This window comes from Gopherus evgoodei, chromosome 2 (assembly GCF_007399415.2).
Source record: "Gopherus evgoodei ecotype Sinaloan lineage chromosome 2, rGopEvg1_v1.p, whole genome shotgun sequence".
In the NCBI taxonomy this organism is placed as follows: domain Eukaryota; kingdom Metazoa; phylum Chordata; order Testudines; family Testudinidae; genus Gopherus; species Gopherus evgoodei.
Window position 1 is genome coordinate 79,310,242 of NC_044323.1, and position 13,077 is coordinate 79,323,318.

The 13,077-nt window shown below is 39.8% G+C and overlaps 1 protein-coding gene across 3 annotated transcripts in view; it reads left to right on the top strand.

Moving 5' to 3' along the window:
• NEK11 (NIMA related kinase 11) overlaps positions 1–13,077 on the top strand; it is a 172,461-nt gene that overhangs the window by 87,995 nt on the left and 71,389 nt on the right. For all 3 annotated transcript variants that reach the window (XM_030551096.1, XM_030551097.1, XM_030551098.1), the window contains exons 9-11: positions 609–728; positions 5,207–5,300; positions 6,185–6,323. In XM_030551096.1, the coding sequence (XP_030406956.1) occupies positions 609–728; positions 5,207–5,300; positions 6,185–6,323 (353 nt within the window). The remainder of the gene's footprint in view (positions 1–608; positions 729–5,206; positions 5,301–6,184; positions 6,324–13,077) is intronic.

Here is a 13,077-nt window from a genome sequence, read left to right on the forward strand (position 1 = left end):
AAATAAAGAAAACAAACGTAAGCCTAACTCGCCTTATGAACTAGTACTTACTATTTTGAATCTATAAGAATCTGTATCAGGGAGATTGGAGAGAAACCTGGTTGCACGTCTGGCCCCTCTCAGAACCCAGAGAGAACAACATCCAAAAACTAACAGCACATGCACAAACTTCCCTCCCTCAAGATTTGAAAGTATCCTGTCCCCTGATTGGTCCTCTGGTCAGGTGACAGCCAGGCTCACTGATCTTGTTAACCCTTTACAGGCAAAAGAGACATGAAGTACTTCTGTTCTATTAACTCTTAACTATCCGTTTATGACAAAAATACTGAGAATTTCACTTTGTCTGTCCTCTTATGAAATATTTGAAATGGTTCATGCAAAATGTTCTGGGTTTATAGGTCTGTATTTTGCATAGTTTTATTATGAAAATAAGTCTGATATAACACTACTGTAAGTAAGCAAATCTCTATTTAGTCTATTACATTACCTATGCTTTCCTCATTATTACACTCAGAATGTCAACATCTCTCAGCATCACAATGATGTAATTTTAAATATTGCTGTTTACATTTTTATATAAATAGAGGCTTGCATGCTTTTATTTTTAGGCAGAAAAAAATCCATTTACAAACTCTGCGGGAACTGTCTGAGGTGCAGAAAATGACTCCACGAGAGCGAATGAGGCTGCGGAAGTTAAATGCTGCAGATGAGAAAGCAAAGAAGCTTAAGTAAGATATATAACTAACACTGTATTTTCACCATGCATTCCTTCACCTGTGCAATTTGCAAGAAAAGCAAGAATGAAAACAGTTTACATATAGATACTATGCAGGTTCTTCAGCTACTGATGGGTGAATGGTGATTTTACATTAGTTAGATAAGAATGATTGCTGAAGTGGGGGGAAAAGTCAGAGCATTAGCCCAAAACTCTACTTCAGACACCGCCTTTTTTACTAAGTAAATGAGTAAGTAATTTTTGGATTGATTTCTATAAAAGGTGGGTTTTTTAAATGACTTGTTGAGGCCACTACTCTGACGAGGCAACCACCTGGCTTTGACTAGCAGTCCAGGTTTGGAGGAAACCATCAGTCATTTTGGCCACTGGGATTTGTGTAGAGGGGCAGAAAATTAATAGTCCTAAAAGAAAAGATGTTAGGTAATGGCCTTAGTAAGTGAGCAGATACAATGGTGTTGGGCATGGTATAAAAACTCTAAGTAGAGAGTTATTCCTGAGACCATGATGTGTCATAATAGAGACTCTTTGAAATACAGTGAATACTCTTCATGAGAGGAACATGAGGAGAACCTGAAGTGATGTTTGAATGCCAAGGCTCCACTATAAAATAAGGAAGAATTTATGATGTTGCTGATCTGCTTGATTTTTTTCCCAGTAAAAAAATTCCAACTCTTTTTATCTGAAGTGGAAAAAAAAAAAAAGCATAGATGCACCACCTCCTTGAATTCGAGATTAATATCCTCTTCAAAACAGTCTCTCAAAGTTCAGTCTAGATTAACTAATGTTTATTTTGTTACAATGGAGTGGTTAATTGTTTATGACCATTGGGATCAGCATCTTAGTCTTGTCATGCCAAAGCAAGCATGCATCTTAATTTAGTAATGACATCCAATTACAAGAAAGACTACAAACAAGTAAAATAGCTGAGGTATTAAATGCTAATTTGAAAAAATTTGGAATCAGCATTTGTTATGTCTATTTGACATATATCAAAATTAGTGTAAGGGAAGGGTTAAAATTACAACTGGGATTGGAGATGATGATGCTGTGATATGGACAGGAATTCTCATACCAATAGAAATTGTTCTCCCTGGAAACACACTCACTCACTGTCTAACAGCTATTGGAATTTCACCATCTTTGCTACGACTTGTGGCTGTTGCTTTAAATCTTTGATGATAATCTTAACTATGAGGCCAATGTGCAAATGTATAGAAAAAATCATAAATAATAGATTACAGAAGTCACTTAGTATTTTGTAGATTGGGATTAGGAAACAATATAGAATGGCAGTTTTTTTTAATTCATGTTTCAGCAGATACATTTATTTTCTCTTCAGTAGCATAAAAGGGATAGACATCTTCAAAACCCATTCATAATCATGAAATTAACACTGGCCTAGATTCAACTCTGGGCTATCTGAGCATACTGTAGTACAAATGCACCAGGGAAAGAAAGAGGTATTACAAACAGGGCTGGCTCTAGGTTTTTTGCAGCCCCAAGCAAAATAAAATTTGGTTTCCCCCACCCCAGCCCTGGCCTCCTGCCCCCCACCCACACCCCCTGGCACCCCAGCCTTGGACTCACACACCCCCATGCTGCACCAGCTCTGGGCACCCCCTCCCCCCCATCAGTGCCCCCCCCACCCCCATGCTGCACCAGCCCTGGGCTCTGCCCCCTCCACCCACACCCCGTGCTACCCCCGCCCTGGGCTCTTCCCCCCACTCCCCCACCTGCACCCTCCTTCCGCCCCAGCCCTGGGTCACTGGTGACTTGCTTCCAGGGTAGGTCATTCAGCAGGAATTTTGGATGTGCACAAAACACAAACAGGATTGGTTCCCATATGGTTACAGAACTGCAGTAAAGTGGAACAATTTTCAGCTTGTGTGATTGGAGGATATCTGGATGCATATTATAAGACTGTCCTACATAAATGATGAAAAGCTGAGGTGCCTTATTATTCTTTTGTTCCACTCTTTGTTTCTATGGGGAATTTGCCAATGCAGTATCACTGTCATCCTTTTAAAAACAACAACAACAACAAAAAGAAAAAAGCAATGGCTGTTTGAAAATAGCAATTCCAGTCCTAAAAAGCACTGGGAAGCACTTCTTGCTCAATTTTATCCTACTTTTTCTACAGCAAGTTACAGTGGATCAGTATATTTGATTGGGAGAAATGAAGTAACAGCTGCCCAAATTGAGCTTGAGCACTCCTGAATTTTGATGTGTTCAAATCTGGAAGGCAGGTGCTAGATTCCCTTTCTGAATATTAGCTAAATCTGGGGGGAAAAAAGGTCAGTTTCTGCTTCCATAGCTCAGAAGTGGAAATCCTCCTAAGTGCCTGGTACTGTATCTAAAGCTGCCCAGCTCCAGTAGAGCCTCCCCTCCCTTACTTTTCATTTTAAATTCTAGTGGGATCCACGTACCTCCCTTGCTAGGCTTCAGATAGAGAGGGGCACTGTCCTTTTAGTCCCTCCAGTTCCTTCTATGGGGGCTGCAACAGGGCCGGCTCCAGGCCCCAGCGCACCAAGCGTGTGCTTGGGGCGGCATGCCGCGGGGGGCGTGTTGCCGGGAGGGCGGCAGGCAGCTCCGGTGGACCTCCCGGAGGCGGATGCCGCTGTGCCACCATGCTTGGGGCGGTGAAATGGCTACAGCCGGCCCTGGGCTGCAAGGTGAGGTCACACTAGTATCCCTAATCCAGTCTGGGGATGTCTTCTGAAGGGGATATCTGGGCCAAAGCCTTCTACTCCTTGGGCACACTTGTTCCCCATTCACAGTGCCATCCCGCTCTAGCAGTGAGCTCAAGCTGCAGCATGACATTTAAGCTACCATACTCCCTCCCACCTTTCCTGTTGGTAGAGGCCAAGGGAATGCTGAGAAATGTAGTTCTTTCCCTGCTTTATAGACAGAGAGCTAAGCAAGGAACTACAGCTCCCAGGGCCCCCTGTTGGTTCTCAGCTCACAGGCTGGATCCCTGCCAGCTGCTGCCCCTGCAAGTGGGCTGCCCCAAGCAGTTGCTTGCTTTGCTGGTGTCTAGAGCTGCCCCGCCCCGATTATAAAGAGAGAATTCCATTTCAAGTGGGCTACCTGCAGTCAGCCAGTGCAGTTCCAAAAGTGAGTAAGAAGAGAGCATAGCCATGGAGCCCACAGGATTTGCCAAGTTAGCATATGCCTAATACAGTAACTCCTCATTTAAAGTCATCCCAGTTAATGTTCTTTCTTTGTTACATTGCTGATCAATTAGGGAACATGCTCGTTTAAAGTTGTGTAATGCTCCCTTCTAACATTGTTTGGCAGCCACCTGCTTTGTCTATTGTTTGCAAGAAGAGCAGCCCGTTGCAGCTAGCTGGTGGGGGCTTGGAACCAGGGTGGATCGGCAGCCCCCCCATCAGCTCCCCGCCCCCCCTAAGTTCCCTGTGCAGCAGCTGCCTGCAGTTCAGCTGTGTCCCTCCCCCCATTGTCATGTGCTGCTCCTGCCCTCCACCTTGGAGCTGCTCCCTGAGACTCCCGCTTGCTGTGCGGAAGGGAGGGAGGAAAGGAAGAGGGGGCTAATGTCAGGGTGTCCCCCTGCTCCTACATCCCGCTTACCCCATCTTCCATAGAGCAGGGGGGACACACCAGGGCTCAGCATGCAGGGAGCTTGCAGCAGCTGTGGTCTCAGCAAGCTGATCTAATTAACAAGGCAGTTTACTTAAAGGGGAAATGCGGGTATCTCCCTCATTACTGTTGCCTTGTAAAGTGAGAGAGTTAACCGTTGAGGGCTCAGCCAATTGCTAGTTCATCATTTAGCAGAAAGGGAAGTATCCCATCCTCTGACTCCTCTACCTCAACTAAGCTTCACAATCATCATCACTGTGTACCAGTATTAAATTGTTTGTTTAAAACTTATATATAAATAAAATAGTCTTTTGTCTGGTGAAAAAAGATTCCCTGGAACCTAACCCCCCTATTTACATTAATTCTTAGGGGGAAATTGTATTCGCTTAACATCGTTTCGCTTAAAGTTGCATTTTTCAGGAACATAACTACAACATTAAGTGAGGAGTTACTGTACAGTCTCCTATGGGAAATATCTAGCACAATTGTCTGAATGTGAAAACACTGCCTCTTTCCTTGGGATGAAAACTTCCCTGGAGCAGTTAGTGGAATAAAGGCAACAGTATTTAAGTTCTTCAGAGTTGACCTGGTTCATGTATTGAACCAACAATTTGATACCTCGTGACTCTTATACAAAGCAGGCAAGATAAATTTTATAAATTCTGTAACTAAGGACTAAACTCTCTCCCTAGATGCATCCACACAAGACTCGCTGGATAAATAGAGGCCCTTTGTGCACACCTGAGCATGTGACTGATATAATGTACTTTTGCATTTATTTATTTATGGATAATAAGCAGTAGTACCTTGTAGAAACTCCTGCATGGTATTTGTGATACATAAAATTGAATAAATGTACTCTTTATTTTATAGACAACTGGCAGAAGAAAAATATCAAGAAAACCTCAAAAGAATGCAAGAACTGCGGTCCCGTAACTTTCAGCAATTGAGTATAGATGTGCTTCATGTAAGTATGAACTCACCCTTAGAGTGTTTCAGACATACACTCAAACTACAGTGTCAGTTTCTCACACTTCTACAGTATTGTGGACCAAATCCTGCCCCCAGATATGTAGTTTGGGTTGTGCATAGAAAAAAGAAAACTCAGTCGAACTTGGTTCCGTATTGAGAAAAATTTCCTTCAGTAACTCAGGTACACTTCAATGGATGTCTTTATCAGTCCCATGGCATCATTTCCTTTCCTAAACTAATTCTTAAAACCAAACATATACACTGAAATTTTGGACTCTACTGCCTGCTTCTGCTTCCCCCACACTTGAAGTCATAGTTCAAAATAAATTCATTTTCAAGATAGTGTTAAGATGGTAATCTCTAAAATACCATACTTTGGTAGGGCTGCTGCTTCCTTTTATTTATTTAGTTAAGAAGATTACTTTGAATTTTCCATCCAGCCTTTGTAAGAAGGAAGTCTCAGAGTGTCTCCCCATGCAAGATTTTATTTGGCCTGAAGCTATCTGCAAGAGGAAATAAGTCAGTTTAGGACCAGCTCTGCAGCTCATCACATATGCAGCAAAGATAGTTTGAAAAAGTCAATCAGCACATCCTGGAAATTATGCCTTTTTTGTTTAGCATTTAATAGCTTCTCTCTGGCATGTCAGTATGTTTCTGTTTCCCACTGTCTCTAGTAAAATAGTAATGATTAATCTGTCTTTAAGAAATAACAATTGCTGGTGGTCAGTTTTTTTTTTTTAAATGATTTAAAAGTCCTTTTTAAAAAAAGTGATTGCTTATTACAAGTACCCAGCAGTTGTATAGATCAGAGTATCTGTTACACTGTGGTCATGCTGAGGTTTCTAACTGATTATATTTATTAATGTTGTTTCAAATAAGGAATCTGATGAGCAGACTTCAAAGCATCTAATTCAATCTCAGCCAGTCACTGCACTGGACTACATATCCATAGGACATAAAGAACGAAGTGAGAATGAGACACCAGGCAGGCTCTGTATGTCAGAACCTGTGGAGCACGGTAAGAGTTTGAAACTGTATTGCAAGTTAATCCACTTTCTATTTGAAACTTCATATAAACAGGGCAAGGTTTAATTTTTTTTCTCCTTTGGTTAACGTGTAGCAGAGAAATTTCAGTAAAAATCGATCAGGGTTGCTAAGAAATTAAAAATCTACAAGAGAAGGAAGGATGGATGCTGAATATGGGACTGCAGTATAGAAACATGAGGGTTTTATGTTTCTTGAGTCTAGGGGAGCTGGGAGTATCAAAAGGTGGTGAACTCCACCTCCAAGTGAGGGGCTGGGTTAAGAAGCAGACAGCTTTCATCTTCACACCTTCAGGTGACTGGTGTGGAACAGCATTATGCTCAGCAGTCATCTTTCCAGCTGCAAATCAACTGTATATTGATGGGATTTTACACAAAATTGTATCACAGTGAGAAAAGCAGATGAAAAACCTTTGAGCCTTGCTCATCTGTATTGGCCTAAAATGCTTAGTCACTGTCCTGGTGTCATGAAGATCTATATAACATGTGCCTTGCTTGTGGATGGATGAGTAAAGGGAAAGCTCAGGCTTCCATACACTGAAAATAAAGTTTTATGTAGAATAACGTACTCTCTTTTAGTATAATATTTCTGACAGCACACAGAGATGTTCTGTTTCTTTCTAGAATGGTAGCTCATTTGCTTCTTAATGCTTAGGAAGCAGATACTGTATTTTTCTGTGTGCCTGTTGTACTGGTGAATGGTCAAAAATCCTGGGGACCGAAGGCTTCCATTTTTTCACAGGAGAGGCATGTTATAGCCGGGACAGGGACAGTGCAAGTTTCCAACCCATATGTATCAACTGTGATCTGTAAGGAATTGCTTCAAGGACCAAAGTAGTTCAGTCTTCATGCTTATTCATTCATTGGCCTGTCTGCTGAGACTTCCAACTAGGGGCTAGTTGTAGTGGCAGATTTTGTGATGTGGGTGCCTCTCCACTGAGGACAGGACTGAAACAACCAAACACCAAGTCTAACTGAAGAGATGTAATTTTTGAAGTCAGTGGGTTTTGGATCAAGCCCATAAAGTGTAAAAATAAAAAAGGGAGCATGTATATGAAGCGTTCATGTAAATAATATATGAACTAGGGGTATATCTGAAAAGTTCAAAGATTTTAATTAAATTATAAACCACTTCTGTGATGTACTAACTTCACAATGTCTGACCCATGTGGTTAATGAGAGTGACATGTTGACTGTGAATTACAGCCTCTTAAAACACTGTGTTTGTTAGATCTCTATATTTATGTAATATTTACACGCAAATGTATGCATTAAATGTATTAATACTGAAAACTATTGAGACTACTTTCCATTCGTTGCTCTTGGTTTAAATGTTAACTTTTTATTTAGATATATCAAAAAACCTAAATTGGGAACATCAAAATTGCTTTTAAAAAAAATAGAAAATAGCTTTTAATTTTCAGTGTAGCAGCATTTATGCCTAACATGGTTGGCTTGCTCTTTCATAGTATCAAGAGAGAGAGACTCTGTGTGGGAGAGAACACAGCTGCTAGAAAGTATGTCCAGGGGAGAGAGACAGTTGGACATAGGAGACCAACAAGGAGCAATGGAAATGAGGCTGTGAGTGGGAGTGTACCGGGGAGAAGCAGATGCAGAACAGCATGTGAGCGGGGAGGAAATCTATGTCTATCTTTAGAGTTAATCCGTTTTAAATAAATCTGATGGGTACTTATGATAAGGATTGGTTGAGAGCATATAAACACTACCTAACTTTATACTCCCATCATTCAAAAGTTTGGCCAGCTGCTGTTAATTTTCAAGTTAGAATTTTCTGCTGAAACTATATTTCCACAATAAAATGTATGTTTGTATGAATATACTATAGAGCACAAAAATAAAAAAAAACTTGGAACAAGTTTATACAATGACATTTTGAGGTTCTTACGCTTTAATTGAAAGTTTATCCAGATGACTGTATGAAATACTTGCACTCCACTAGGAGAGATCATCCAATAAGAGTTGGAAGATTGAGTTTAATTAGTACCTCAGTTCTAAGTAGCAAGGAGACTTAATCAAATTTTTGAAGTATTTGGTACATCTACTAAAAGCTGAGGGGAAAACCCACAGCATTGAAGTTAATTAAAATGATGAACAAGCACAGGATCATTGGTGATCACCAGTTCAAACATGAAATGAGGCTTCAGCTTGCTAGAGAAATCCACATCAGTTAATTGCTTTCACCTTTAATACAACTTTCATGAAGGGAGCCAGTCTACCTGTGAGTGTGCCTGTCATAATGGTTTTCACTTCACTCTCACCAGTATGCATACGAGGCATAGGAATTACCTGCAATTACAAAACTGACCAATTTATTCTTCAAGCAGTTCTCTTTTTCAGAGGATGAATGGGGTCTGGTATGGATAACTAAATGCTCACTGCAGTCTGCAAACTGGTAGTCGGTAGAACTAGATGTAGAGAAGGCCACACTTCTTAAAATTTCTAACACGTTAGTTGTTACGTCGACTCTACATCATGCTGCTGTTCAAAATCAGGTTACACACAGACAGTGAATCATAAAATGACATAATTCTCCAGAACTGTGAAGAAATAATCAGCTTCTTACACTGTCTATAGAAGCAGAGGTGCTGCTTACCTCTTGGGGTCCCTGAGCAGGAATATTTTGGAATCCCCCTTGCCTTTCATCCACCCCCTAAAAATATGTTACCTCCACAGCCCAAAAAATTCTCAACACCACACATTGTAACCTGCTTGTTAAAAAGTCCATGTTAAATAAGATGAACAGCATTTGAGGGTAATGCTAAATCAGGGCCCCCTTTAGCTTCTTGGGGCCCTAAGCAATTGCTTAGTCTGCTTATACCTAGTGCCACCGTTATATAGAAGGATGCTGATGGCAATTTGAATATTATTTTTAAACAAGAGAAGATTTAAATTAGTTCTTCAACATTTCACTCCTTACTATGCCATCCAGATGAATTATGGAAATTTATTCCTTTCACATAGGGACCAGGGCTGCTGCAGAACCATCTGAGGCTCACGGGACTGCAGCTGATTCAGAGCATGACTCCTGAACCAGCTGTTCAGATGTCTACTGTTAAGCTAGAGCAGTTTGTGACTGCCAGTATGCCTTGACATTCTGTCATTTTTCCCTATCTACTTCAATGGCTTTGTGCACATATTCTGCACCACCCTCTTGTACTCAATAAAGAATGCAGAACACAGCTAAAGAGAAAAATATGGGCTCTAGCTTACAGAAAGCACTTTGAAAATCTTACACAAATATATTAGTTAACCTTGAGCAGATGGGAATTCAGTCTTAGCCTGATAGGCAGTAAAAGTGACACATGAGATGAATCACAAATTATGCTGATTTTTTTTTTAATGAGCCAAGTTCTTTGCTCCTGTGCAAAGGAGATAAAGGATGAAGTTGTGTCTGTAACAAGCATATCTCCAGAACTCTGATATTTACTCCCCTTTGTGCACTGAGAGGCAAAATTTGGCATTGCCAACATAGGCAAGTTTCTGCAAAATGGGAATACAGGCTAGAAAAGAGTCTGGCTTCTGGGAAGCAATGTTAGGCATACCGACCCCAGAACGAGAGAACCCTCACTATGTACGCTATGCAGAATTTATTTCAACTACCTGCTGGATCTGCATCTGTGTGCCTCTCCGTTTTCAGTCCATTTGCTGGCAGAGATGGGAAGCATTTGAAAGGTGCCTGCCATGGTGGTGTCAAGGTTCACTGGAAAGTCAACAGGGAGTTGACAGGGGTCTGTTTCCTGAATCATTAACCTCTAGGCTTAGGAGAGCTCACTCTGATGTAGGCATAAGAATCCCTGGCAGTTCTCAGCACTAGTAAGTTGAATGGTGTTTGGACAGATGTGTTTGTATTCCATTGAGTCTGCAGGTTGTAGGATTCTGCCAGTACAGCCCCAATATGTAGGTGCATTTTTGTGCCCATGCTGTAGCAGAAGATTTAGCCATTTTGACCAATTTTCTTTAAAGGCTTGCAGTGTGTAAAACATAGTGCTTACCATGGTAGGTGTTCAGTGAGTTAACAAAACTATCAGAAGAATTTTTGTTTAAATTGCCATAAGTGTTTTTTGTCATTAAAATTAATGCATCTTCACTCACCAGTCTGGATTAACAGGTTGTTTCCTCTTTCTACCAGGAGGCAACAGTATCGCAGAAGAGTGAAATAATTCGCTTTGGGGTATTTTCCTGAAAGAACCATTGTTATTAATCATTGATAGTTACACCAATTCAGCCAGCTGTAGCCAGGTCAATGTAGATCAGCTGCATCCTTGCCCACTCAAAAGTGTAGAATTTGCAGATTAAGTGCCAAGGATTTATGATTTATAAAATAATAATTGAGTTATAAAACAATTTTTTCGTTATTGAAATTGTTTTCATGTGACTTAGTTTCTTGAACTGATTCTCTTAGTATAATGTCTTCCCAGTTCAGTGCCTCAATTAACTTGTATAAATGGAGATTATTGGAGAGAAATATAATATAGTTGAATTTAGTATTCAGTGAGAAATGTTGATGTTCTGATCTTATTTTTCTGAGAAGTAATGAGTCATTCATCATCTGAATACTTTAAAACAGGCTAGGCAAAGCAGCTGAGAATATTTTGCATTGTCAGATAATCTCCTAGGATTTTTCCGTCTCTAATTTCTTTGCTTAAAAGAAAGAGGCATGAAAACTTTAGACAAAATCTTACATTGGGATTGTGTGCATATGCTTTGCTCTTTATTTAATCACTGTTAGTAAAAGTAAAAGTAAAGTAACTGAATATTCATAATATTGCTGATGAACAATCTTGCCTTTACTCCTGTTATGTTTTAACTATTGTATTCCAGCTCTATTCTGATCGATTAGAAAAAAGAAAACAAAGGAACTCCACTAAACCATTGCACAGCTTGCAATTTCAATAAAATTAAAACCAGCAATCTTACTAGTTTTTCTACAGATTTCATGTCCTGGCCAAATTTCAACTCAATATTTGCATTGTGGCTTCCTAAATTCCCCTTGCATGGGTTTGGTTTTTCCACTTCCCATCCAGAAATACTAGTTTTTCAGCCCATATCCATTAATTTTTTTTATATTCCCTGTATATTAAGTAACTCATTTTGTAGATTATGGGAACAAATGTGTATTAGGGTAATCCTATATGCGTATTCTCTATTGTTGCAAGTACATAACCTGGAGATATACGTTTCAAAGACCACCCCATTTTCTCATGATCATAAGGAAGAACAACCACCTGGACTGATTTGATTGATATAGACTTGCTTTTTGTTATTGAAAGCCATTATCTTCTGAAGTTTTGATTAGCTTTTACTATTCTTTTTTTGTTCTCTCTTTGATGTGTTTCATTTAATAAAGCATCCCTATTTGTGTCATGTGAATTATGGCAGTGTAATGTTTTCTGGGTATAGCTAGATGTCTTGTGATTATATATTCTTTCCCTCTAAACTGCAGTATATCAGAATAAAAACAAAACTGGCTGCATAATACAGCTGGTAAGTAGAGGCCAGTTTATGTGGGGGGGAGGGCAGAAGATGGCACACAACAAGAGTGAAACTCTTCTTATCTATCCAGTTTTTCCCAAAAGTGAAATACATCTGCATCTGGAGTGAATTGAAACATGTACAGCTGCATCTGGAGTAGAGTGTGAATTTATCTATAGAGGAGGGCACAAGCTGATATAAAATAAGAGTAAAAGTCTCCTTGAAGCACAATCAGCCTTCCTGGTACAGGGGAGTATAACTGGTGCCTTTTTCTGCCACCAATGTGAATATGGCCCATATAGGTAGGTAGGTAGATCAGATATATAATGCAGCTTCTGCTCTCATTCTTCTGTTTGAAAGCTTCTGAAATATAATGTAAGGTAATATTATTTTATTTTGTACTCATCTAGAATAGTATAAAGATAATTTCTTTAGAATAGCAGGTGCCCATTGTCCTGCCTAATTAGATTCTGAGTAAGAGCTTGGATGCTAAAGGCCACATTCTGCACTAAATTTACATCTGTGCAATATGATGCAAGTCAGTGTAGCTCTGCTGGTTTACATCAGTGGAGGATCTGGCCCTTAATGTTTTATTGTTCAGTTACTGTGGATAGAAGATGTCTGTTCTCATGTGATGGCTTTGCAAGGCAGTACCTAATAGGTTGTCAAGAGTGGTGTGGTAGTTTTAGATACACAGAAGAACAATGCTTATTCTGCTAAAGGCCTACTTCTCTTCTCACATAAGTTTCACACTGGTAAAATTGCACTAACCTCAGTAAAGTTCATCCTGATTTACATTAGCATAAATAGAAGTAGAACTGGGTTTTAATAAAAGTGGAAAATGAGGAAGAGTATGTTACAAACACACTGTCATTGTAGTCCTAATGTGAGACTCCTGCGGTGCTTCTCTGCTATTACTGCAAAATACCCTCACACTTAATTTCTGGGCCCACCAAACTGTATCCATCTTATCATTTCATCTTTACAACAAAGTGATTCATCTAAGTGACAAAAATGGATAGAGCAATGAAAATTTAAAGCCATGTACTCTTATTTTTGGCTCAAAGTGCCACTTAACATTCATATCAATTTCACAGCTGAAAGGTCACAGTAAGCAAGAGGGGGACAAATGTTTACTATTTTTAAAAAAGTATTTATGAACCCATGCATGCAAATACAGTTAACCCACCCATGGTATATTTCTAAATAGGAAAGAGAATATGAAGACTCCAAATG